A 26,774-nucleotide genomic window follows, 5' to 3' on the forward strand; every position below is an offset into this window, starting at 1 on the left:
ACGCTGATATTATTTTCCGCCAAATTGATAATACCTTATCGTAAGGGGTTGGTAAGGCTGTAATCATGCAGGCAGGCAACGGTTGGTCCAATCGCACAGCGAGGACTGCCTAACGCGTATGTTTGGCAAAGCCATGGCTAAGAATTTGTGCTTACAAAGTCTGTTTGGATACCCTTTTCCAAAAATCGAAGTACGATCGTCAACAAAAGCTAGGAACCCATCCTAGGTAGACGAAGGTCGTCGAGAAGGTAGGTCACGCTGCTCGAATGGCCGTAATGGCTGGCCATAACACTACTGGGTGGAGCGCGTTTGGAAACAGCGGAAGGGCGGTAACGTTTCGGAACAACGTTGTACCGCGTTTTGTGCACCTCGTTGCAAATTCTGCATCGCCCATTTAGCGCCGCCTGCATCCCATTTGGGGGCACAACACGTGATACCGCCATGGATGATGCAATGCCCACTTTATTACTGACAAAGGCTGCCTACGTCGACAGGAAACGTTCCTCTGCAAATCGGGATAAGTAGTCTGCTAACCCACTCGCATTGTTACGGTGGATCTTCGGTTAAACAGCCAAATGGAACACTCACAGCTACATCGAGGGACTTTAACAGATGTTTAATTAAAGCCAAAGCTGGACCTTCCTTCTTCCTGTCACGTACACTCAAATAGCCTTAGGCCATCTCCACATTTTAAAGACTAAATGTATAAATTGAAAGCGGAAGATAGATTTGCTCCAAACTATATATTTAAAATACCTATCAAATTGTTACGATCAAGTTATCGGGGTAACCTGTTCCTATGGTAAAATACAGTGGGTTAAAGCAACTGAACGTCTGACTGGGTAACTGGGTATTCTCAAATGACGGGGGTGAAGTTATGATCGGTGTTAAGTTAATATTGAGTTCAACTAGAGTTTGATTGCTGCTAAGCAATCCTAAAATCGAATTTATCCACATTGTAATAAGCGTGTCTTATATAAACTGTGTACCAGATGTGATCGTTATGATTATTTCGCGATTCCAATAATCCCTTTTATTTAGATATGCTTGATCACCTACTGATCCATAGTGATCGCTTCCTCTTGGCGTCACGTGGGGGTCACGTGACTTGCTGCTTCGGTAATCCTAGTCCTGCCGGTCGGTATTTCCTTTAACGAGGGGGTATAGCCCCACCTGGTCTCTCTGGTGCCGGCCCAAACCTCAGGTCGTAACACAAATTTAATTCAGATTAGCTTAGAAATTAAAAAAAGTTTTTTAGTCTTTACAAAGGTATTCGGGCTTATATAATATTTTATGCAAGGTTTGAAATTGGATTTAATTGCGGTACGGTATTTTTTAACAGGGTTTTTAATTAGCGACCGTGGCTCACGATTTCCTTAATCTTAAGGCTCATCCCTAAAGCCCAAAGCTCCATTAATTGGGCGTGGTTCAATTGTGGTTTTGGTTTGTACCTGTGGGTCCACCCAAAGACCACTCTGGTCCAAAAGCGCGATCTTTTTGGCCAGTTTGATTGGTCGAACAGCCATGTGGCTAAAAGGTACATAGAGCGCTCGGTCCGCCTCCGCGAAGCAGGGGTGGTCTAGTCTAAGCGTCGAAAAAACGATTTTGTCAAAAATCGTAATGTTGCAACCCCCTCTTTAAGGGGGCCCACAACGTGCAACCCCCAAATAACTCATTTTTAATTCTTGACTTGCAGAAGAACACGGACATTATTTGCTTTCCCCACCTTTTTATAGCCTATATCATCTACTCCGCACTTTTTCAAATCTTCCAGTCGCGGTGCCTGCTACTGGTCGAAACATGGGTTTACAGCTGCGACAATCGATAGCATCCTCCGCCTTTCCCTTGGGACTATTGTCCAACACGCCTCTAAGAATCGTTGACGGGATTTCAATATCAACATCAATCTCCTCTTTCTCTCCTTCCTTCATACTGCTTCTAATATGCTATAAAATTTGGCTGATCGGTTTGTAAAGCGATTGCGTCGGTTTAATGGGTAATAAAACTCGTGTTTTCGGCAGCTGGGCTACATCCAGGATTTTGGGACGGCACCTTTCGTAAAATATCCATCATACCATGCTTTGCTAAATAATTAGTAAAAAGGCGAACAGAATGTTCATATTTAGCGTATAACGTAACGACCATGTAAAACGCACCCACTAACGCGCCCCGTTGTCCTAAAAGTCGCTTGACCAAGTACAAATGGGTATACAATGCTTAAGCCAATCACTATTAATACTGTATGGGGCAAAAAATAAATTTCGATGTATGTTGTCGAAAATGCTCAAACTGTTGCATCTTCGTATCTCCGATGATTATTTGCGAGCCTCCAGCCACCCCTTTGCGCAGTTTTTGCAATACTTCCAAACACTTGCTTTAATTAAAAGGCGCACAAAGCGGTCTCTAATCTCGTATACTTCTACTATCTTACTCTGCTTGTCCAATATCTCCAAAGCATCAGCAAACGCGATTTCCGTCTGTTTAAACGCGGTTTCCATCTTTTTAAGCTCTCCTTTTAGCTCTACCACCTGTATAAAACTCCGGTTATACAGCCTCTCTAAGTTCGCCCAGAGAGCTTCGCTCGACGGACGACTAGAAATCTGCTCGGGGTTTCGCTCAATACTTGAAGTTTGGCCTTGATGGTTTTCGTATGTTAATAAAGTTGCAGCAAGGAGCTTGAACGTTAAGTCTTAAATAACGTTTGCCTTTATCTTCATCAGCACTAATTCAATATTAAGGACATAGGATCTCACCATGTTTTAGCTAAGCTTTTTTGATATTTAATTTGGAAGCCAGACGGGTATTTGGCCGCAATAACGAAAATAGTCTGATAAGAGGTTGAAGAGCAGACCACCGCTTTGGTCACGCTGGGAGGGGTTTGAGCATAGATTTATAGTCTTGTCCAGTTGCATTGGCAGGTAGTTAAATTGGTGGCCAAAAACAGGACCTCGCAAATATATTTTCGTATAGGACCATTTTTGGGACAAAGGTTATATTTACAACCCAAAAATATCAAACTCAAGTCCTATCTAAAAATTATAATACGAATATCCTGTAAATGCAGCCTTTTCTAAAAAAATTTAGGCCATATCCAGACTTACCCCTTATTGTTTACAGGCAGTTCCCTGCCTGGCAGTTGTATTGGGACATTATAGTATGTTAGGATACAGTATGCTGGGATAACGACATATTCTGGGACATAATGTGCTGGGATAACAACATGTTCTGGGACATAGTGTACTGGGACATAGTGTACAGGGATACAATGTACTGGGATAACGACATATTCTGGGACATAGTATGCTGGGATATAATGTGCTGGGATAACGATATGTGCTGGGACATAATGTGCTGGGATACAATGTGCTGGGATAACGACATGTTCTGGGACATAGTGTACTGGGACATAGTGTGCAGGGATACAGTGTGCTGGGATAACGACATGTTCTGGGACATAGTATTATATTAATGATAGTGCTGTCCGCTTTGTTTTTCATTCAGGGGACTCAGATACCTTGCCGTCAGCATGGACGTTTCTACTTGGTACGCGATAGGAGTTTTTGGTGCCATAACTCTTTGCATTATTGTATGCATGTTCTTACGCTTATCCCGAGCCGTCTTTCGGCTTGGAAAGCGCATATTCTTTAGATATCTAATCTATGCCGATATACCAAAGGCTTCTGGGCATTCTTACTACACTACTAGATATAAATGCTTTCTTTTCCTCTCCGTTCTCACTGCCAACATTGCCGCAATCACGATTGGAGTCGATGACAGACGGAAGTTTGTTAAACGAACCGGAATGGTAGCCGTGATCAACATCGTCCCGTTATTTTTAGGAACGCAAATAAGCGTTGTTGCAAGCAACTTTAATGTAAAGCTTGGCTCTAATGCTCGATTGCATCGATGGCTTGGAACCGCTGCTATTATGGAGGGTATATTACATGCGGCAACCTCCCTTTCTATAAAAAAACCTAAACCTAGCAAGCGGGAAGAAATCGCCGGATTCCTGGTAAGTCATCCATAAATAAAACCAGAACCTACTAACTTTTATAATAGGCTGTATCAATTTTAATATCAGTTCCACTATCTGGAATTATACTTCCACGAGCCTATGAGATCTTCAATGGCCTTCACGTTATATCTAGTACAGCCCTACTAGCGACCTTGTATTTACACAAACCTGGTGCTTATTCAGCGACGCCAACCATATATCTGTTTGGAACTATTTGCTTACAAATAATTGTTAGTGGTGCTCGGTTTCTGCACCTTGGATATCGAAACATAAAGCGCAAGCGACCTTTGAGTTGTGCAACCATTCAACCAATCAACTACACGACACTGTCGGGCGAAAGAATTCCCGTCTGCGATGCGGTTCATTTACACGTGCGACTGTCCAGGGGATGGACCCATCGAGCCGGTCAATATATGTATCTCTGTATTCCTAGGGTAAATCGCACATCGTTTTCACAGCTGCATCCCTTTTACGTAGCTTGGTGGTATCGGGAAGGCGAGTTCGACTACGCCGTCTTCATCATCAAAAAATACACCGGTTTCACGAAGCTGCTTGTCGAATGCAATCCAAAAGACCGGGGAACAAATGGACACTTGACAGCTTTAATAGAAGGGCCATACGGGAAGGAGCTTAAACTCGATCTGTATGGCACAATGCTCCTTTTTGCTACTGGTATTGGAATCGCTGGCCAGTTGTCATATATGTCGCAACTGCTGCGAGACTATCGTTCTTGCGAAACAAAAACAAGAAGGATCGCACTCTTCTGGCAGGTCCGCTCAGAAGGTAAGCTTTCGAGTCCGACATAGAGACCTACTGCCGTTAATGGAGTTAAAGTTCACTTGGCTTATATCGCCGACCGGATGCAAGAACTATTAAGTCAAAACAAAAACCGGGTGGGTAATCACAACCGAACGGAAATTTTGGCGATTGGTTAACTAAATATCTTTAGGTTTTGGAGATTTATATCTATATCCTATTTAATTACGTGTCACAATATACTTAAGCAGGGGACCTTATTAGCCTGGGAGAGCGTATTAGTATGACATATGGCGCTTTAGACGTCACGGATGTTCTTAACCTTGAAATCAGCCAACGGAAAGGGCGGATTACCATCTGTCGTAAGTCTTCGATCAGAAGTTCTACCGGTGACGACGTTGACAAAGATGCAGTCTGCGTGGACGAGAAAATAGGTATTGCTGTAAGGAGATACATGGCATCTACCGGAAATAATAGCATTTCTCTTAAGGAATTGGACTTTTAGCCCGAGACACACAGCGAAAGATCTTTAATATGGGCCAAACGCCTCTCGACCGGCTTACTCACAGCTATATACCGCGCTTTACGGAGCAAGATCGCTCAATAATTGGCTGTTTAAATCAGTGTTGTCGATACTGCCGAATACCAACGGCGACGAACTAAACAGCATCCAGGATTACTACGGCCGTCAATTGTGCTTTCAACAAATTAATGTATCGATAGCACAATGCTTGCATTGGCTCTCTGGTTTTCCCCCCTTTTTGGATGTTCGAAAAATAACAATCATAAAAAGCATTTACACATGGATTTCGGTAAAGCCGCTTCGGGGTGTTCTGGAATGCGACGAGGCAAAAATATAATATGAGGCATCAAAGCGCCATCCTACGATTGCAAGTTTATTCGCCGTTTACGTCCTCCATTAAAAAGGCTTTGGCCCTTCTCTAAACGTGCATGGAACTTTGTAAATTGATAAAATCGAGCAAATACCTCTTTTCAACTGGTAACCTAAAACGGTCATTCTTCTAGGTGAGAATTGAAAACTAGGGAGGCAACAGGCATTGCCATAATACATACGAAGCTCCGCGACTCATGCATATAATTTATGCAAGTCAATCGGTGGGTACTTGTCCCTTTCGTAGACTAGTTATAGTCTGATCTCGTAAATTCATCCGGAAGTTATATGCGCTACTGCTGCTAATCAAAACATTTGCGTTTCCATCATCACCTACTTGTAAACAACAAACATTGCCGATTAAGTTAACATTGTGAACCATTCGCGTATTATTCCATTTAAATAGCGATCTCAGTCTCGAACAAAGCCTTGACCCATTCCGCCCGCGCTGACCATGGTCATCATGTCGCCCTCAGAAACCTCGAACTGTCTGCCATCAATGGCGTCACAGCCCAAAAACTTCCCTAACACGGCATCTCGGTCTAAAGGAACCGGAATTCCCTTACCGTTCATTCGAACATAAAAGGTGAAATATTCCCAAAAAGTCAAAAAATACTCCCAGTGGACCTTTTCTTGCTCATAAAGGCCGTCCGTTTTCCAGGAACGTGCGTAACGATTCCAAACGTACCGAGTTGTCCCATGCTTGCCGGCCTTACTAAGTGAGATGTATGCTATACGAAGATTGATTTTACATTGGCGGTTACCCCGTGGGCTCCGCCGCTTCTTATCGATAGGTCGTACAGTGTTACGTCTTTGGTCGCTCTCGACATAAAGGTCTTTCGAAAAGCGAATTTTTTGGCGGCAGACAAGACTATCGCCGCGGAAACGCTCGATCTCTACGGGTACTTCTCGAACACCAGATAGCTATGCTGATTGGTTCTTCGACGGTAAACTGGAAGGCGTTATGTCTGGTCGGCAAATCAAAAACAAAAAGGTGGGTGGCATTTCACCTGCAGCATTCGGCGAGCAGGACGCCAATGGGCTTCCCAATGTTCCAAAATCATAAGGCCACCACTCAATATACCACAACTCAATGTCAATAGCGCATATTTCGTCCCAGTCTGTTAACGCAAATTAAAATCCCCAAAAACACGGATCCGAATCCAAACTAACCAGACTGGAATCGGCAAAAGGAACGGATAAGGAATCGCCGGGGAAGTGGGTAATCGGCTTAACAGATAAAAACCGTAACTAATAGTTTTATATAAAAAACGAAGGCAAGCCATCGTAAGAGTTTGAAAGACTCATAGTAAGATTTCCAAAATCGTCGGTAGCTAATTCAGCACTTGTGTCAAAAGATACCAAACCAAAAGGCGTATTCTCAAAAGATCGAAGCATAATGTTCAACGATCGAATATAAAAGAGAACGCAGCGGCTGTTCGTGGCAAGGGGGTTTTTAAACCTTGCGGCCGTACGAGAAAGATAGAGTGAGCAAGTTTTAAGGGGTAGGGAGGAAAAAAGAAAGCATGCTTTCGGGAAGGAGGGCAGAGGACTCCTTAATATAGACAATAAATGATCTCGGCGCTTGGGTCAACTCTATATTGTCAGGTAACACTCCGAGATCCAGGTTGAGAATAATATTTCCTATCAGACCTGATAAATATTTGCTTGTCACCCTGATAGACAGACTTGTTGTTGCCGCAGTGGGGCAACGCGATACGGGTGGGTTTTCATACATAACTATTCCATAAAACGTAATATCCCGATCCTGTTAAGCTGGATAACGAACGCCTTGGGAGCATACGGCATCCACACGCCGCAGCATTTACAGCCTGCTGGTCTAAAGTATCAATATAGCTTTTCGCTGCTTGTTACCCCTCTATGACACAGGATCTAATTACGCTTTGCGTGGGAGTAACACCTATTTCCTTGGCCACCACACCGAACAAGGTGTTTGTATTTCCTTCCACCTCTTAAACACGATAGACAGGCCAAAATTCACGCTAAGATGAATAGAGTCGTCATACATGTGGACCAGCTTGCCCTCCCGTTTTAAAAGGACGTTGCTATATCTTAGCCGTGACAGTGCATGATACACTGATCCGGTGTTCACCGTGATGTCCACCTCTGCCCATTGCGCCCAACTTAAAGGGATATGGTAAGGCCTCCTGCAGATCAAGGATGCCGTGAAATCTGCCCTGCCATGCCCTTCGCTTTCTTCAAGGTACTTTCGTTAGGAATAATGACAGGTTAATAAGTCATACCGACCTTCTCCAATAAGCGAACCCCGCCAACGGACTGTTAAACTGGCTTATAAAGGAAGGTCGACTGTTTCGGCGTCCCCGACGATGAGGCTTGCAGGAGCCTAGGCTTCTCGAAAGTTTCCCCAAACGCAGGAAACCTGCTTGGCATAGCCGCCCCAGGCGGTGCCCCTTAAAATGGATCCGGCACGCCCGAAAAGGTGGCAACGACTTCGTAAACGGCACGTTACTGTCCCCACGTTATCTTCCTCGAACTGGACCGAGGAACGAGACTCACCTGCGTCGAGCCATGAAACACGTAATTGGAGCCCTCTAAACAGGTACGGCCTTAGCTATAAAGGGTTATATACCCCTTAATTACAGTTTGACGTTTCAATAGATCCAGGAGAATCCTATTCCGGCCCAGATATACCAGGATGCAAGAAATCGCGCAAGGCATAATCAGTAACTAACAGCCTTGTGCATATTTTTCGTGTCTATTTAAGGGCTGCGCAGCACACATGCAACGGAAACAATGACAAAAAGACAAAAGCTTGCAAACCAGCTGGAAGAAAAAGACAACCCAAAGAAAACGCGATTTCCAAGGTCCACAATGGAGTCGGGATCTCTCCAAATAAGCCACAACCCAGGCCCAAATGCAGTGTTTGGTAGGTTTGCGAAAATACAAAAGGCGCAGCTGTGGCGGCCGCTAATTCGAATACCACTTTTCAACGTCTAGGTAAACAACACTTATGCGGCAATTCCATTAAGCAAGTCGCGGAAGCATATCGGGATTCGGCGAATAAACCAAACACTTATCCCGGCCTTATACCTCTGAAATCCATGCTTAACGATACGCAAGAAATGGCCCTGGCAAACTGTTCAGGTGTCTCAGCAAACACCATACCGGGATTTTATCTAATGGAAAGCCTCGAAGCCGATATGGGCGAGGAGGCATTGTGGCTACGCCCGGCTACTCCTACTTCCCTCATGGATGGATTAGGCGGCGCATTTTCACCATCTGTGCAATGGGACACTTTTTCGCAATCCCTTTACGGACATCCACCCGTTCCTGCCTGGTCTCCACCGATAGCGACCATAACCGGCGAGTCGAGCTTTACCATATTGCCCTACAGTAATGCCCCCACTGGGTTCGACCGTTTGGCACCTCAATACGCTCCATTCGAAGCGGTTGCGGATTTCAAAATGCTCGTCCCTCAGTACCACGATCAATGGGTGTTAGCATTAGGCTGCGAAAACATGATCAGGGAAGAGGCCCAGGAACTTGGTTTCAAAAAGGTCCTCCTATCGTCCGACTCACTCAAAAAGTCCCCAAACATCAGCCCTTTACCTGAAATGACAGCCAGTGTGCACGATGTTGATAGCCTACCAAGGCCCCACGACCAGCAATCGGAGCCTGTTGCCGCGGTTTTAGTCTTCGGCACTCCTCATAACTGGGGCCGGGATTTGCAGGTTACTTTGGATCATCTTTTTGCAGACAACTTCGCCGCCCCAGGTCCGGCAAACGGTAGCTCAAGAATCGAAAACGGTACCTGCGGTCACTCGTCGAAACTATACTTCAAAAGCCTTTCTTCTGGAAGAGCAGAGTCTGAATCTCTATCGCCTCTTGGTGTTGAGGACTTTGTGTGCGCGCTGCAAGCCATCTTGCTAAAGAGAACCTGGCAAGCTTGATTTGAAGAGACGGAAAGATGATCATGGGTTACTGGCTTTTCAAATTCGATGCGCATCTCTATATGTTATAACGGAAGATCAGGCTTTCGGCCTGTACTGGTACTAAACGATAGTACCGCAGTCTTTATAGCTTTACTCCACTACTTTTCTCTAATTTAATCTCTGTTCGCCTGTTTCCATACTATTCGAGATTTCTTTTGGTATCAACCCAACTTTGGATTTTACTGCTTGCTATTCAAGCATAAAACACTGTAAAGCTTTTTTTTTTTTTTTTTTTTTTTTTTTTTTTTTTTTTAAACTACGACGACCGACGACCATACGTACAGCCGGCTGGCCTCTGAAAACAGAGGAAATGCCAACCGTAATATCCGCCCAATGCATACGTTAGGCCCGCCACAATAAGCTTGTAATTAACCGCAATAGCAAGTCGGCCGAAATTCTATCTCCTACCGCCGCTCCAAAGTCAGTCTACCTACCAAACGCTCTTCGCGTAGTCTAATCAGGCACTCGTAAAACTGGCGGCAAAGCGGGCATTTCGACTCGCTCAAGAACCACCTTTCGGCACACGCGGAACACATCACATATCCTTTTTGCTGTCAGCCGGGGTTAAATACGAAAAAGCAACTTGACACGTACCGCATTTTGTCACCAGCATTTGGGTTTTTTGCTCCAAACAAATTCCGCAATCGGCACTGCGAAAAACTCTGATGCTTGTCATACCATCCGTCTCCGGGTGGTTTTTACATTTCAGCAGGCATATTGCCGTAGGGATTTCGCTCCGACAACGTAAGCGGCACTCGGGACAAATAGGCTACAAAGCGAATTGTTAGCGGGTTTCATACAGTATTTCACGGGTGGTTCAGCCTACCCCAAAATGCACAAACTTACACATCCGCATACGACAACGAAATAGTCGGCATCCCGAAAAAAGGTTGAGCAAATAGAACATCTAAAATCGGTATCATCCGTAGTCAGGTCAATAACAGGCCGCAGGTTTAAATCCTGCAGGACGCGTTCGAGTTAAGTGCAAGTTTCCGCCTTTTGCTTTGCAACAGACAATTGCCGATTTACTTCTGCGAGCTTGACTTCTAGGTCCCGGTATAGCTGAAACATAAAAGTGGTAAACTGTTGATTGCTGCGTCGGCTATACTCTAAATGGTGGCAAAAAAGTGCTGTTCGATCATCTAATTGTCTTTGGAACTGTTATCGCATTCGCTCGACTTGCCCAGTGCTTTCTTCGGCCCGTAATTAACGAGCCTGTTCGCCATCTTCCCTTACGCAAAGCGCGTAAAATGGGGGAAGGCGAACTGTTGTATGCTCCATAAGCTTTCTTCAAATGTCTATACCAACCGTTGGGAACGAAGTTGTAAAAGGTAAAACAGATGGAAGATTGGAGCAGGGGCGGGAGAAAAGGGCTGGTATTTATATTACCAACGCAGCACCTGTGGCACGACACTGCTCGCAACTGCCTCCCTGCTGTTCTGGTCCATCAACTCTCCAAGAAAGCCCAATGCCTAATTCCCTGTCACAAGAAGGCAATTTGTAAAACTGTGTGTTACGGTACAAGTCCAACGTTTAAACCCTCCACCCGAACTCGGAAACCTATACTGCAATAACCTCTACAGCATTTTTTCAGCGACCCAAAAAGATAAAGCAAAAGGCACGTCTGCATACTAGAGTAATGGACTTCGACATCCAGTTCGGGGCATGCTATTAGGTAAAAGCAGCCATTTGCCGGGTTGTTACCATTGCGTGCGTGCGGGTTCTGTTGCTTATTACTATCAAAAACTTTTTTTTTCTCTCTTTTTTTCCTGCAGCTTGCCTATCGATCAGGGCCACCCGCCAAGCAGCTTTGCAAAAATGCTCGCTAATTAATTAGCGGCAAAACCTCGGCAGAGATTCAGCGGCCTGAAGCCAAGGACGTCTTTGGCAAATCTCCCTCGTCACACACACAGACGGATAAATTTCTCGCCCGCGCCGCAACTTACCGGAATAGGCAGGTAGGAAATGTTGGTCATTTAATCCAAAGCTTCGGATCGTGCCTTTATAATTGCTGGTTAAACACGAATCAGCACGTCTTTTGGTAATCTCCAAAATTAAGTAGGGTGTCCCAAGCGGTCGGAATCGGTCGAAATAAAATATGGGGCGGGGGACGTTGGTAACATGATTTGGATACGAAATGAATCTTCGGAGTTTGGTAAAGGAATCGATGCCGCATCGAATCTATTACCCTGCCAAAACGATCCAGACAGCTGCACGAGGCGGGGCGCAAATCCTGAAAAGGAGCTACGACGTGATTAAAACTTGGATTTGTCGCGTTGCATACATGACGAATTCCAAACATTGCTGTTGGCGGGTATGTGTTGGCGGGTATATATTTTGAAAAACCAACGACCGTCACACATCGTCACCTCAGCGGCGACAAAACGTCGTAACCGAGAGCCTCGGTCTACGTATCGCCGAAACGCAACTTTTCTGTACGATCCAACACTTTGAGGCGCCAGATTGGGGTTTGTGGAGCGATAACCATTCGTTGGAACATAATGGGAGACGTGGCGATCCAAACTGTTTATTACATCCGCAATTTTGCCCCTTTTTTGTCACATTTTTTATAAGCCTCGTCACAGGTGGGGCGCAAGGTCTGCGGGGCCGGCCGGGCGGTTGGGCGAATCAAACGAGGATTTTTAATGACCAATATGGCGCCTAAACAGCTTACCCGACACGGGTCATTTGGCGCATTGTTTAACGTTGTGGCCTTGTACGGCATATGGCTTCCAGACCCGTTCGATTTGATCCCCAGCCTGCACGAAGGGGAATGTTGAACACTTTTAGAATTACCGAAAATATTGCCGAATTTGCGAGCCTTTGCCGTAATTAAAATGTGCTAGGGAATTAGGTTACACATTCTCTCTTCATACCGTTAACCAACAGGCTCGACGCGGATTTGTCAAGTAGAAGCGCTCATAGCCAGGTTTTGGTCCTGCGTTTGCTAGGCTCCACTGCAGGTCCGGATGACCGAACAAAAAGTAGGTTTGCGGGAAAGGGAGCTCGTCAGGCTTTGGGGGTTTTCAACCAAAATTTCCAGGTGGAATGCCAAAACCTCAAACCGGGCCGCGGACCAAGTCTCATTGGAGCTGCACGCCAGGTTTTGGGACAACTGCAACGTTTGCGAACAAGACGATTTTGCCAGTGTTTATTGTAATTATATAAAATGTCGACCTGACGTATTTAAACAAGACCGATCGCCGACTGCCGAGGGCTTTGTTTACGTTATTCCCCCTTTACGGTTACTCTCTTTTTTCTGTTTTATTTTTGTTCCATATCGAAAGTGTAAAACTCGGTCATCTTTTCCTTGCCTGCAATGACGAAGGAGCTTCAGAATGGCGGATTGGCGGCACCAACCTCGCACCAACCAGTACAGCCAATTGTTTCTGACAGCCTCGATTACCAGCTCTGGCAGATTATCCAAAAGGCCAGCTCAAGCCGTCAAAAAAACGCGCAAAAGGAGCAAATAGTTCAGCAGCTGTGTGCTAAGTATACCTTGCTGCGCAAAAAGATACGAAATTTAAAAGAGCAGCAGGATGCGATAAAGTCTAAACTTGGCAAGGCTTTCGAAAAGCAGGGAAAACTGCTGACTGAGCAGGAGACCTTGGAGCTCGAGCTTACAGCGATTCAGAAAGAGAACAAAGAGCTTAGGCAATGGGCTTGCAGGTTCCCGGAAAACGCCCAGGGCCCCAGTGCCGACACGGAGACAGACAAAAAAACGGAACAGCAGTTGCTGGATTGCCAGATTATAGCCGAACAGCATGCACAGGATTCCCGTCTGTTACAAGAGGAGAACAAAGGCCTGAGAGAACGTTTGAAGGCGTTTGAGGAGCGCGGAAAAGGTCTGTCAAACGATTTTGAGCAGTTTGAGGCGCAAGACAATTTGTTACGCGAAAACGGATTGCTAAGGCAAAAATATAAGGACGTCCGACGGGAGCTTGTGGGATATTTTCCCGATTTACAGGAAGACGCCGGCAATCTTTCATCGATTTTGGCTGAAAATGCTGGAAGGGCTAAAAGGAAAAAGAGAAACTAGATTTTGGACTGGATCACTTGGCGTTTGTTAATGCCTGGCATGTTAATTTGTTATTTATTTTTGGTCATATTGGCAATCGGCAACTGCCCGTCGCAGGGGAAGTTTTGCCACGGCTAAAACTAATACTTGTACCGATGTGCGTAAAATCTGTTCAAATATACCACAGCCCTGTTATTTCCGTCCAAGCCCTTCAGTAAACTTTTCTTCTTCTTTCTTCAAGGCATGGTGGAAAATATGAAGGAAAAAAAACAGCCTCAGGCGCTAAGAGTCAAAACCGCTGGAATGCTAACTGCTGGCTTGGTTCAACTACAGGGCAGGGCGGGGCCGGATCCATCAATTTCAGGGCCAAATTTTGGGACAGTTTTGGGACGAGTTGACTTTTGGGGAACGTTAAAAGTTGCTTCACAGGTCCAAATCAGCGGACTGGCTGCAAATCTGGCCCGTTTCTAGGCCCTCTTTCATGTGCTGCGTTTCAGGTCAAAGCACGTTGGTAATAAGGCGGTCGGTAGGGTAACATCTGGATTTCAAAACGTGATGAACATCTGGTTGTGGAATCCGAACAAGGATTGGGAATAATTGCGTTTGTTGATTTCTTGTAAAATGTGCTGAAAATTCTGGTAGCACTAAAAAATCACAACTGCATATCGGACATGCCAAAGCTGGCAATGTCAAGCATCGTGCAAACTTATAAGCTGCTCATTAGATCACTAAATCACTATGTTTCGTACTTGCAAAAGAAAGAACGGCTTGAAGATTATTTGTCTCAAACAGCGTTCTTCCACCTTCCTCTTTCCTATCGCCCTTTTTCGCCTTTGTTTTCACTATGAGCACTTTCCAGTCTTACAAACGCGCGATCGCCCCTAGCTCTGGCGATGATTCGGATGCCGGCCCACTTTTACCTAAAGCAAACACACGTCGTTGGATCGACAACCAATTTGGACGCGTGCTTCGGTTCCAGTTCGGGATTCCCAACTTGGACTATTTTGTCAACCGGTCGCTGCATTCCATTTTACACAGCAGCACCGTTCCGGAAAACATAAAGCTTTTTCTTGGGAACCTCGAAATAAAAGGAATCGAGTTTTGCGAAACGGATGGGCGCTCAGCACCCGCCGAGGCGGCAATACACAACCGTGAAGCTGTCGTCCCGAAGTTTGTAATTTCGCCAAAAAGCGAATATGGAGTCTCGCAAACCCTGATGCTCCTCAAAGATTTCGACCTGTACAAAAGAATCGCGGTTTCGATCAAAAGCGGAGGCCACGGATACTCCAGTGGAAGCTCGTGCCCAGGAATAATGCTAAACTTGGGCAAAATATGTGGGCAACGAATGGAAGGGGACAACACGCTGGTTTTAAAGCCCGGATATGTTTTGGGGCAGGTCATCAATACCCTTACCACCAACCGCAAAGCCTTGCCTCACGGGAATTGTTTCGGAATCGGTGCCGGTAGCCATTTCCTAACGGCCGGTTGGAACATCGCCTTAAACCGGCCCTACGGTTTGGAATGCCAATCCGTGGTTGGTGGACGGATCGCCCTGTGGGACGGGTCTATCGTCGAGGTGAATCAGCAAAACCAGCCCGATCTGCTGTACGCCATGCGTGGCGGGGCGGCGGCTGCAGTAGGCGTCGTCACCCGCATACGGCTGCGCCTGATTGACGAACCACCGTCGGTAACGTGGTGTTTTGCTCCTATCGACAAAACGCAGCTTCAGCTGTGCGTCGCAAAGAAAGCGTTTGCAAACGCCCGTGGCCTACCCCGCGCAATCACGGTTTCCTTCCGGTTTTACTTTGAACCCCATCAGAAAGACCCGGTGTGCTCTTTCAACATTACCAGCCTGCTGTCGGCGAAGAAGACTACCGAGTTTTTGCGCCGATATCTGGGCCCGGAGCTGGTCGAGTTGGTTGCCGACAATTCCTTATGGAATGAAGAGTCGCTCATCAAACTGAGGCTGCTGCCGGCATCGGATGCCTTGGCCGCAGACCCAAGAATGCTTGCCGAGGTTTCGTCGACGGCGCTGCAGGAAAACCCACTGGTGTATTGGACGCAGACCGCTGCCCTTCGCGAGATGGCCAGTTCTTATTTCAGCTCCGTCTCGTGTTGGGTTGTCCCCGAATGCGAACCGATGTTCCTTGACCTGTACAATGCCCTCGCCTCTGTTCAGAGCCACCCGGCGCGCGGGCGGATGCATGCGCTCGTCGTTCAGGGCGGTGGTCGCATGTCGGAGCTGCAAAAGGATTGCAGTATGCCGTTAGGCCAAGCGCTGGCCAGATTTGAAATGCATTAGAATGACGCAAAAAAGGAAACGTGGTGCCGTAACTTTACGGATAATGTTCGGGGCATACTCCAATCGAAAAAGGACCATAGGCCAGGCCGGCCTTATCGCGGGGATGCTTGGTTGAAGGAACAAACTGGCGATGAAAGGTTGGACGAAATATTTCAGCAATATAATCGTCGGTTTAAGGCTACAGCGTGACAGTAGACGTTTAATTTTGAAAGCCTAAAGTTGAACTTTGCGTGTTTACACAGTAGGGTTGATATTTTGGTATAATTTGGGATTGTCTTTCCGTAGGCCTCACTTTTTAAAATATGTAAATGTGTAGAGGGAGGGAGAGCAGCAAAAAAAAAAAAAAAAAAAAAAAAAATCAAAACCCGTACATAACAAGCCCGAGCAAATGTGGCCTGTAATCCTAAATTTAGTCTAAATGCCATATTTTTGTCCATTTCAATTTTATAAAACCTCAAGGCCGCAACTGCCCCGCCCCAATTTTTGTTAACTGGTAAAAAGTCTCATAACAGAAACTACATCCGCTATACAACATGGGAGATTATTCGATAGAGGCTTTAATCCAGCGGGTAGAGGATTACGAAAAAATGAGCGAGGTACATACGCTTCGCGCGATCCACTTGGAAAATGCCGAATTGGAGCGCAAAATAACAACTTATCAAAAACAATGGTGCTGCATCATAGAGCTTGTGGGTCAGACCCAGAAAATTGTCAAGGAGCTCCAATTGGCAATCCAGCAGTGCATCGAGGAACGGGTTGCTGCGGAAATAAACCTGCTATCGTTCTGGGGCATTGAGAGGACGCCATCCGGGCCAAAAAAAGTCCGAACGGGAAGTTGGGTCTAGATTCGGGCTATTGGTGACGATAAGGCCGTCAACTGTTCCTTACTCGTCACAGCACGGTGGCGTTTTCTCCTATTCGGTATGTAATGGGAAACTACACCAACAAAGCCACATTGCTAATAAAAGTGGGGTTAATGCAGGGTCTACATCTACAAGCGGGGCGTGGGTGGCGGCTGAAAACGTTGACGAGTCTAAATTTAGCGCGCGGCTTAATTAGACCTGCATTCGTTTCCCCGACGGCTTGTAAATTAGCCTTCAAATAAATAATCGCCCAAGAACAAACTGACATAAAGATTTTCGTGCCATCTTTTCGTAAATTGTCAGCAGCCAAAACTGATCCGATAACATGTCCTTCGACTGGTCACAATTCAACTCTGGAGCTCAGTTCCACAGCTTCGACTTGGAAGATTTTGCAGATTTGTCGGACTTTCAAACTTTGCCGTCAACCCAGGCACATTCAGACGTCGAGCTTCCTGATCTTACCTTCAGCGACGGTTTTCAGACAGTAACTTTTGGCTGTAGCAAAACTTCGCAGCCGGCACCAAGTCATCCTTCGTCGGAAGACAGTCCGTGCACGACGGCAAAAGACAACACGGCCGCTGAGAGTGCAGAAGGCCTGGTACAGGTTGTGAAGCAGATTGTGCAGCAGCACTGTAAGCAGCGCTGTGAACAGCACGATGAGCAGCATTGTGAGCAGCTATTTTCTCGACGGTTACAGGAACATGTAAGACAGTTAAAGGTATTTAACAGCGAGTAAGTACTTGTGATTTTGTTAATGGACAGCATACAACATGTCACTGACGTAGTTATGTAGGAGAGAGACTTAGCTAAAGAGGCTTCAAAAGGAAGTAGACGACAAAATCGGTAGTTTGGAAAAATGGGCAGCGCAGGTAGAGGCACAAGTGAAGGCGTTAAAGGAGTTATATAAGTAGATTGTGGATCTGTAGGGCGGTTCTAAGTTGGCCTTAGTCCTCTGTCTTTTCTTTATGTCTCCGAACCTGTCGACTGTTGTCAGGGTTTTTTTTTTTTTGTTTTGGGTTTTTTTTTTTACAGTTTTGGACCTTTTTAAGAGCTGTTAATTTGTATCCTCTAACCAAATGTCGAAACGAAACTAGCCGAACAAAATCACAACCGGTAGGGCTGGTATCAATGCATACTAAAGTCTATTGCGTCATATATTTGGACTTTATCCCTGATTCGTGAACCTGACTTCAACTGTGTTCCAACAACTGTGACGGGTTACGTCGTACTCGTCGGTGTTCCTAACCTGGCCCCACCAATAATTTGTGCCGGTAAAGTGCCCAAATTCTGGGCCTGGATCCCCACTTGAATATGGGGCCATTTCCCTCCTGTACATGGGACCGGAATTTCAACGTCACATCGTTGGCATTCAGCTTGCCAGCCCGGATTTGGACAAATCCTGTATTTAGGGTCTGTTCTGTCGCAACTTTCAAGATATCCCTTTTATTTCATATTTATATTCGAATCCTCAGTCCCTTCGGAAATGCACAATAAACCCTCGAAAACAAAGCAAGCAGCGACACCAGAAGAAAATCAATCGAAACCTCAAAGGATTGCTAAGCAAGTGTTACAAATACGGAAAACTGTCCGGGGTCGAGCTGGCTCTCTATATAAAATACCCAGACAAGGACGAGTTTGTCGTCTTCGAGTCGGAAGGATACAATTGCGACGGAAAGATCACGGAAAAGGTTTGCTTCACTCGCCGACCGGTGCATGGACAGACCTAACACTCCGCCTCTAGAAAGCTTCAGTGAAGTCGAAGATTTACAAGCCAAGCGATATCGAGGATATGCTTAACATGTTGCACAAGAAAAAGGTGCAAAAGGTACAAAAGGTGCAAAAGCCAGGTCGAGACCAACGGAAGACACCTATTCAAAAGAGGACCTCGGATCATTCACGGGAATCCGCGCTGGATTTATCTGAAAAAATAACGCGATTGGGACAGTTTCCTAAGATCCCAGACCTTAGGATCCGGGCATGAGGCCAAACGTCAGAGCCGGGCTGGTAAGCATTTTTGGAGATGGCTGGTTTCTTTTTTATTTCTTTTTCAGGTAGTTGACGACTAGCCAGTGGGCAGTTGAAAATACTCTGCATGAAGAAAGGGAGTTTGTAAACAGATTATCAGAACAACGAGCTGTCAACTCATAATACAAGGCCGCGGAATCTGGGAGAGTCTCTATTTATAAAAAGCACAAATCCACTTTAGCAAAATAAAATAAAGATTTAAGGCTAAACTGCTGGCGGAAAAACATATTCACCACAGGCAGAAGAAGAATTAAACAAAGTAAAAGGAAGGTTTTGCAATCGGAAACAGGGACGGATGAACAAAGAACAAAACCAGGCGACGGAACCCAAGAATTGGCCCATGTACCGGACAGCTTTTGGGAGGCAAGCGAAAATAGAGCTGGTGTTGAAATGTCGAAAGAATCAAAAGCCAAACAGCGACAAAAGATATATTTAACCCTCCCGGCATAGCTCAACCCGAGCTTTCATTGCATGGTTGGCTTATCAAAATCGAGCTTCTTTACAAAATCAGTTTTTCTCAACCAAAACCTTTGGTCAGTCGTTAAATACCCATATCTAACGTTCCAGCGAGCAAACAAGGCACAAGCCCAAGGCTTCAGAGCCCGCCGTGCGCAACATCGCCAGTCCGGATGGAATGCAGTATGCCAAATGTCTCTATAACCGGCTCGCAAAAGCCCAGGCTGGAGGCCAACGGACAGACGGTACGCACATTGATGATTTCTTACTTTCGTCGCTAACTCGGCTAGGATACGTATGACGCAATCAACCGTTATTTGTGGAATGCAGTCCATCTAATCGAAGCCTCCCGCCGGGAGTGTAACAAAATATCTCAAAGCTACAGTAACCTTTTCGAAAGCTACAAAATACTATGGGATCAAAACCAAAAGCTCGAATCGAAGCTTTCCGCTGCTTCGAATGCCAACACTCAGCTGCGGGATTGCATCTCGACGAACGAGACACTGAAGGCGGCACTCGGGTTTGAACTCAAGGAGAGCGAGGACGAAAACGCCGCGGTCAAGGAGTGGCACTATCAAGAAATCAAAAATAAGGACGTCGAAATTGCTATACTAAAGGAAAAACTAAACGCGATGCATAAACAGGTTGAACAGTCTGGAATGAACATTGCAACCCCCAAAGTGTGATCACCAAAAGGCGGAAATTTGTTCATCACGCAACGGAAACGCGCTATTGCCGCAAAAGCAGCTTAAAATGGACTGTACGCTTAGCATTGTTTCTCTCGTGCTGGGAGAATGGGATAGTGGGAGGAAGTATAGTACGACAGATGCAAACAATGGAAGCGATGCAGGTAACCCGTTTGCAAAATAAGATATAGGCGCTACGGTATTATATATTGGTTACTTTGCTACAACAGCGTTTGTTGAGGTTATGTAATTTCCATGCATCTGCAGTGGAAGTTAGTCCCAAGCCGGAACGTGGACTGATTTATGCACCAACCCAAAAAACAAAAACTAACAACTTATCACCTTCACAACCAAGACTTGAGCCTTTTGTTCCCAAAGCCGTAAGCCAATCGCATTAAACTATAAAACCCAAATACTTCAAAAACCGGCTCGAAAAATTAAAACTGTTTCACACTTAATTGGGATAAAGGCTGCGAGTTCCGATGATAATTTTTATCCTTTTGGTTTAAGGCTTCTGATTCTGCGAGTCGATATTCGACTTTGTCGTGGTGTCATCAGGTGGGGCTTCTGGATAACCCGAGCTGCTATTGGATATGTTTTGGCTTTCCGTGGTCACATGCGACCTCGTGCACTTCTTGCGCGTATCGACTAGCAGGTCCATATCTATGCTTTAGACTGCAGCGATCGCCAGTGCGGCTCAGACTGTGCTCTTCTATCCTAACGTGACAAATGCACTAAAAAACCGTAAAAAAGATGGTAAGTATACTTGCTGGGATTTGGGAATGACGAACGGCTGTGGTCTGGCTGTTGGATTGTCATTGCTGTTCTTGTATTGAAATGGAAATATGCTCTTTTATGGCTTACGTCGGTTCAGGTCGCCGGGCGGAAAACAGGAAACTGGTCCACGGCCGACATGTTTAGGTACCAAAAAAGGGCCTGGTCCGAAAATAGGTAAACTTGGAACTGGTGCTTTTCTGTAACAGAGCAGGTGTCCTTGTATTAGCCACTGTATAGCTTTTATTATAAATATTCTTTTATTGGGGGAAATCAACTGTAAAACCATGCCACGGTTAAAAACGATTAGCTAGACCCAGGCTTACCCTGGCAATTGAATATCTTATTCTGGCTTATCTCAGGTGCGAGCAAGTTTAATGACAGGAAGATCGTTAAAAAAATTGCTCTCGAATCTCCCGTGTAGCCATACTATAATCCTAAGCCGATATCGGCATGGCTGAGCGAGGGTTAAGGATTACCTAAGTCCGTGGCGCAGTCACCAGCTCCTAGTTTTGGGCCTCTTGAGTTTCACGCACCCGGAATGGGCGCAACCAAAAACCAGATCGGTATCGGGCTCAATTTCTCCCTTTTCAACTTCCAGGTTCTTATCTCCCGAGTCTTAATGGGACCATCTGGGCGTCCCAATATTTAAATATAATGTCCGATTAGCGGCGAATTCATCATTATGTTATATCTAAAGCTACTATATTCCAAATTTCGATAGCAAAACCATGGAGAACGAAACATGTGACAAAGCCGACGCGGACGCCATGGAGGTTAACGATCCTTCCTATTATAGCCCAGGACTAAATCACCAGGTCCGAAAACTGATTGGAACTCAGATATCTCTCCCTCAGGTATTGTGCTCCACATTTACTATTTTTTTTTTGTTTCCTTGTTAATTTGCTTAACCTCAATGGCGCTTTGTTGTTACTGTTACTAACTGCCTGCCTGTAGGTCGTTATTGTCGGCGGGCAAAGTTCTGGGAAAAGCTCAATTGTTAAAGGCTTACCGGTGTTGCCTTGCCTCGCAGTGCCACATTTTTCAGTCGTTATCCTACGAAAATAATCTGCTGCAAACAGGATGTGAAAAGCGTCAAGATCACTGCAACTGCTAATACGAATGCGTCTTCCAACGAGGTGGCCAGTTTAAAAAAGGTTACTCGCTCAATAAACGCGGACTTCGACAGCGAGAAAATGGCCGAGATTTTTAAAGATGCCAACAAGGCTTTCGGAGTTGGCCAGGCAGATTCACGTTCTGCATTTAGCGAGCACACGCTAAATATAGAAATATGCGGCCCAGAGGTAGGTACAATATTGATCTTGCGCACGTGAACAACGTATAATTAACGACTTCCAGAGCGAAAACATGGCAGTGATTAATGTACCAGGTCTTTTTTACAAAGATATTTGTGGCAAAACAAGCTATTTTAGCCCTAATATGCTGGCTGGACCAAAACTAACTGCTTCTGCAATTAAAGTATGACAACTGCAAGCGACATTGCTCTGGTGCGTAACATGGTTACAAGCTACATGGAGGGTCCGAGGACAGTGTAAGAAAAAATAGCAGCCCTTTTGATTATAGCAAATGCTGAGAGTTCTGCCTAGCATCCTGGCTGTCGTTCCTGCGAATCTCCCTTTGGCTACCCAGGAAATTGTCAGTCTCACGAAGAAGGCCGACGTAAAGGGCGTTAGAGCAATAGGAGTTCTCACTAAGCCCGATCTTACCATCGAAAAGCATACGCAAAAAAATGCCATTGGCTGTTGTATTATGGAAAGCGATTTGAGCCTGGGCTATTATATACTGAGAAATCGCGGCCCGAATGATAACATGACGGCCGCCCAAGGGCGGGCGTTAGAAGACAGCTTCTTCTCACAGGCCCCCTAGTCCGAAGTAAAACGCTTCCACAAAACTGGAATGCGCGAGCTGAGGATAAAGGTACTCAACCTCTTCCTCTGCCATACTAACCTATCTTGGTACGATATAAGGAATGAGGTTACCCGCCAGCTTTATAACCTCGAGTCTCTTCGGGTGAGTCTGGGTAATTCACGGTCGCGGCGTCAACACTTTTTCGCCCTTGCCGAAACTTTCCAAAAAACTGCAAATAATCATATATCGGAATTCAAAAAGCCTCAAACCAACTGAATAAATATCTCGGTAGGTTGGATAACCAGTTCGCTAAGGCCATTTCTCATGAAAGCCGAATCGACTATAATAAGAGCCAAAATGCTCTCGGAGCTGAAAAGGAACTATATTATACGGCAACCAGTCCAAGGCTCTCTTCCGAACTATTAGGCGGCAACGAAAGCTTTAAAAACAATCGGCCAGCCTCTAGCTCCATCTGTCAGGCCGGGACGATTCTACGTACCATCTTTCCTATCATAAATCAGCTTCTAGACAAGCAGACGAGCCCTCGGCATATTGAAAGTCTGCTTGATTCGGCGAGGGAATATGAGAATGTTATAAACGCGAGGCTCAACTCTGGTAATGTCAACCCGAATAGGTTAAAGCATATCAAAACGGTTCGCACCGATCAACAGGGAGCGGATCTCTAAACCTTTAATCGCTTAGTCATCAAAATCTTCCAAGAGGAGTCAAAAGACTGGGGGACGTTGGCCTTAATGTATGTTAAAATCTACATTATCGCGGTACAGGGTTTTATCGAAACCGTCATAATCGAGGTCTGTCCCACGACAATCCGCAACAAGCTGCAGGACTATTTAGCCAAAGAAATCGAAACATGCTACCAAAAGGCCGAGAAAATGACTAGGTTTTTTGCTGAACGCGAGCGCACTGCCTCTATCTACCGTATTAATCCTGAGTCACATGTTGGCCTTCGCGCCAGGGTCAAAAAAGCGTTCAACGGGGATGGCAATAGTTTGACCGAAAATGCAGAAATACGCCTTGATAAGGCGCAATTCAAGGCCATATTTACTCAGAAACAGAAGAAGACTGGGCAAACACCTACAAAAATCCACGGCGTGCTTAACAATCACTACAAGGTCACCTCGATACGCTTTGTCGAAAATGTAACTCGCCTGGTCGCACGCCAACTCCTGAATGTTTCTGGGAAGGCACCTCTCACGGTTTTCAACTCCAGTTTCGTCGCCACTCTCACTGAGGAACAAGTCGATTAGATTGCTTGTAAAGACCCGGAGGTCACAGTCCAGCTCGAAAAAGTCAATCGCGAAATTGCCAACTTGAAGGAAACCCTCACCCTTCTCCACTGGTAGCATCGCCAGCATAGTTTTGTTGGGAAAAAACAAAATGCCATTACGTCTCGAACATAACAGTAAAATGACGGGAAAAGAATTTGGATGAAACAAGTGGGGTTAATGAAACTGGTGCCTCAGTGTGGGAATAATATTATGGCAAGGTACAGGAATATAGTTAATGTTGTTATTGTGTAAACTAGTTCATTTTTAGCTGGATGGCCGTCTCTATTACTGGTCCTAATATACTGGTTTTCCATACGACCAATTACAGTAACATTTAGACGGATTACCATCCCCCACTCTCATTTTCCCCCTGCGCTGCTCTTACCAGCTTAAACTTGCGAATAATATGAGATCGCTGCCGAAAGGTTTTGCACAGATGGCTGCGTATCTAATATTCTCGTCATATAAGCTGTCAAGCTGCCTAATCTTGGCTGGGTATTCATCCAAAGCCCATTCCGAAAAGCGAGGCTGGCCAAAGAAAGTGAACGAGAACCAAGCAAGTTGTGGCACTGAGAAAAGTCCGAACCAGGCATTAAGTCGGAGAGAATACATAACGTTTAGCCTGCTACGAAGCTGCTCTTTTCCATCGTTCTCAACACCAGCGATATCCACTGTGTCGCTGGCCCGGACGAATGAACCGCTGCTGCCGCACAGGGGGTATCCCAAAGCGGCGCCTGTGTTCGGGCATTAAACATATGCAGCTTGGTGACGTGCCCCTCGCCGTGGTCGGCTCGCAGCACCTGCCACGGCTCGCGTTTATCCGGTCCCAGTACCGACATCCTTACTTTGTACGGAAGGTCGGCGCACCGCGAATCCTCCACCTCCCAAGCCACAACATGTAAGGCCCGTTGGCAAAAGTATACTGATGGAGCGGGTTGATTTTGTTACTTAGTTGCGCTCGAATATGTGCAGTAGACCGACCAAAAAAGAGGTTCAGCTGCACTAATGTACAATATGTAACAGCATTTACTTTATTATTTTAATTGCAACTATCTTCTCACATGCTTGCTAAGGTCCTCATATTCTACGACAATCTGTATCCTATAGTCGGTGGTCCGGCCTGTAACGAACACTTCTATCTCGTGCTTCGGAGACGTGTACTTGCCATCGGTTCTTCCGAAAACATGATAATTTCTAAAGCTGGTCAAACGCCGTTCCGTGCTCGGCCGGACTCCATCTCGATCCCGGTTCCGCTCCCGAGAAGAACCATACGCGACAGACTCATGTCTGCTGTCTACACGTTCCCTATAGGAATCCTCCTTTGTAAAGGCCCTCTCCCATTCGTATTGACGATAACCGTCATCTTTTTGTTTATTGTAATTTCCGCGTCCTACGTGCGCATTTCTCTTTCCCTGTTCTGTGCTTATTTCCCTGGGCAACGCTCTGGTCTGCGCACCGGGATCGAATCGTGTCCGATTCGTCCCTTCCTTTTTGAGAATTGGTCTTATTGGCAGTTTTTCGTCTGTTTTGTCGGCGTATTTTCCCTCGGAGGTGGTCATTGCTGGCTGTGCCAAGGGGCGAGAAATGTTGCTCGCGTTTCTCTTTTCATAATCGTCTTTTTTGTTTTTTTGGGACTGGGAGTAACTTCGTCCCTCTTTTGCTCTATTAACGGGAGGTCGATAATTTTGTTCATATTCTTTTTTCACAGACGAATGCCTGGCCCCAGACCTCGGCTCCCCAGTTAAGGGATGCTGTAAAATGTCACTTGCGTTGCTTATCCGGTCCATCATCCCACCGGACCCGCCTGCCTTAATACGATGTCCATCGACGGGAGTTTTGTAACCCTTTCGCCGTCGACGTACCTCGTCAGTTTGACGTACAAGCTCGGCGATTTCAGGTCGAGAAAGCTTTCCAAGCACGGCGACGAAATCAGGGAAAACTTCATATACCATTCCAGCTTTATCTAACACACTTGCACTAATGAGGCCGCGATGTATTTTGGTCCATACTACGTCAGGTGTAACTTTTCCGGAATCCTTTGACCGGTTTAGGTCGGGCCGATTTGGTTTCGCAGTACGAGAAGACATTTGATTCGGGCTGGAATGTTTACTGTATCGGATTTGAGTTTTACGGTTTGTGAATGTATGCTCCCGATACGACAGGAGCGTAGTGCACGTTCAACTTTAAATTCGTTAAATAGTTCTTTAAACGCAGTAATGGCAGCCCGTTTTGGGAAAATGGCCCAAATTTGGACCTTAACTAGCTGAGACTGCGCCAATGCAAACCCCGCGTGTAAAGTATTAACTGTAAGAACGACAGCCCGATCAATATAATTAGAGATTTACGAACGTTTATCTAATAAAACAGCCTAAAGTGATTCGGGTTTTGGAATTTCTAGAACAAAAGGCCAAAGCTAGCCACGGCACGCTTTAAAAATATAATAAAAAAACGAGTTGACACGTAGTGATCGTGTTAAGTATAACGGGGCAAGATTTGCACCACAATGTCAAGGCTAAGTCGACTTGAAGATAACCCAAAAAGAAAGACCAGCCCCGAAAGAGATCCGGTCCTGAAATTGGCCCGCGGACCGGTAATGGACCGCAATTACCTTTCAAGAAACTCGCATGTCGAGATCCAAAAGCTACACAGTGAGACTCGAATATAAAAGAAGCAATTTCCAGGCAGGTGGAACAGCAGAGGAGATGTGCGTCTCTTCTTTCATGCACCAACGCATTCCATTCTTTTACGCGCTGTTCACTACCGGCTTTTGCATTAATTTGTTATTCCTACTTTTCTAGCTTCTTCATTTATCTTGGTTCATCATTCGCTATACGTCACATCTCGGCTTTTACAGT

The 26,774-nt window shown here is 45.7% G+C and overlaps 10 protein-coding genes across 10 annotated transcripts; 8 read left to right on the top strand and 2 right to left on the bottom strand.

The window, feature by feature from the left end:
- Positions 1–2,315: 2,315 nt before the first annotated feature.
- PgNI_02694 (uncharacterized protein) lies at positions 2,316–2,498 on the bottom strand (the record flags this gene model as incomplete). Its single annotated transcript, XM_031122754.1, has 1 exon — positions 2,316–2,498. One exon carries the CDS (start codon positions 2,496–2,498, stop codon positions 2,316–2,318), a length of 183 nt encoding a protein of 60 aa, XP_030985722.1.
- Positions 2,499–3,202: 704 nt separating this feature from the next.
- On the top strand, positions 3,203–5,378 carry PgNI_02695 (uncharacterized protein; the record flags this gene model as incomplete). The annotated part of the gene is made up of 5 exons (XM_031122755.1): positions 3,203–3,411; positions 3,502–4,012; positions 4,291–4,798; positions 5,023–5,213; positions 5,277–5,378. 5 exons carry the CDS (start codon positions 3,203–3,205, stop codon positions 5,376–5,378), a joined length of 1,521 nt encoding a protein of 506 aa, XP_030985723.1.
- A 3,138-nt stretch (positions 5,379–8,516) lies between these two features.
- PgNI_02696 (uncharacterized protein) lies at positions 8,517–9,595 on the top strand (the record flags this gene model as incomplete). Its single annotated transcript, XM_031122756.1, has 2 exons — positions 8,517–8,571; positions 8,643–9,595. 2 exons carry the CDS (start codon positions 8,517–8,519, stop codon positions 9,593–9,595), a joined length of 1,008 nt encoding a protein of 335 aa, XP_030985724.1.
- A 235-nt stretch (positions 9,596–9,830) lies between these two features.
- Positions 9,831–10,708, bottom strand: PgNI_02697 (uncharacterized protein; the record flags this gene model as incomplete). The annotated part of the gene is made up of 6 exons (XM_031122757.1): positions 9,831–9,844; positions 9,920–9,998; positions 10,072–10,181; positions 10,232–10,406; positions 10,484–10,597; positions 10,667–10,708. The coding sequence occupies 6 exons, from the start codon at positions 10,706–10,708 to the stop codon at positions 9,831–9,833; spliced, it is 534 nt and encodes a 177-aa protein (XP_030985725.1).
- Positions 10,709–12,956: 2,248 nt separating this feature from the next.
- On the top strand, positions 12,957–13,676 carry PgNI_02698 (uncharacterized protein; the record flags this gene model as incomplete). The annotated part of the gene is made up of 1 exon (XM_031122758.1): positions 12,957–13,676. One exon carries the CDS (start codon positions 12,957–12,959, stop codon positions 13,674–13,676), a length of 720 nt encoding a protein of 239 aa, XP_030985729.1.
- An 823-nt stretch (positions 13,677–14,499) lies between these two features.
- PgNI_02699 (uncharacterized protein) lies at positions 14,500–15,957 on the top strand (the record flags this gene model as incomplete). Its single annotated transcript, XM_031122759.1, has 1 exon — positions 14,500–15,957. The coding sequence occupies one exon, from the start codon at positions 14,500–14,502 to the stop codon at positions 15,955–15,957; it is 1,458 nt and encodes a 485-aa protein (XP_030985730.1).
- A 533-nt stretch (positions 15,958–16,490) lies between these two features.
- PgNI_02700 (uncharacterized protein) lies at positions 16,491–16,802 on the top strand (the record flags this gene model as incomplete). The annotated part of the gene is made up of 1 exon (XM_031122760.1): positions 16,491–16,802. The coding sequence occupies one exon, from the start codon at positions 16,491–16,493 to the stop codon at positions 16,800–16,802; it is 312 nt and encodes a 103-aa protein (XP_030983588.1).
- Positions 16,803–17,145: 343 nt separating this feature from the next.
- On the top strand, positions 17,146–17,731 carry PgNI_02701 (uncharacterized protein; the record flags this gene model as incomplete). The annotated part of the gene is made up of 2 exons (XM_031122761.1): positions 17,146–17,523; positions 17,627–17,731. 2 exons carry the CDS (start codon positions 17,146–17,148, stop codon positions 17,729–17,731), a joined length of 483 nt encoding a protein of 160 aa, XP_030983589.1.
- Positions 17,732–18,292: 561 nt separating this feature from the next.
- On the top strand, positions 18,293–18,801 carry PgNI_02702 (uncharacterized protein; the record flags this gene model as incomplete). Its single annotated transcript, XM_031122762.1, has 2 exons — positions 18,293–18,529; positions 18,562–18,801. Coding segments are annotated over 2 exons (477 nt in total), but the record flags the coding sequence as incomplete, so codon positions are not given.
- A 612-nt stretch (positions 18,802–19,413) lies between these two features.
- Positions 19,414–19,987, top strand: PgNI_02703 (uncharacterized protein; the record flags this gene model as incomplete). The annotated part of the gene is made up of 2 exons (XM_031122763.1): positions 19,414–19,546; positions 19,632–19,987. Coding segments are annotated over 2 exons (489 nt in total), but the record flags the coding sequence as incomplete, so codon positions are not given.
- Between the last annotated feature and the right edge of the window lie 6,787 nt (positions 19,988–26,774).

This window comes from Pyricularia grisea, assembly GCF_004355905.1.
Source record: "Pyricularia grisea strain NI907 chromosome Unknown Pyricularia_grisea_NI907_Scaffold_2, whole genome shotgun sequence".
Classification (NCBI taxonomy): Eukaryota; Fungi; Ascomycota; class Sordariomycetes; order Magnaporthales; family Pyriculariaceae; genus Pyricularia; species Pyricularia grisea.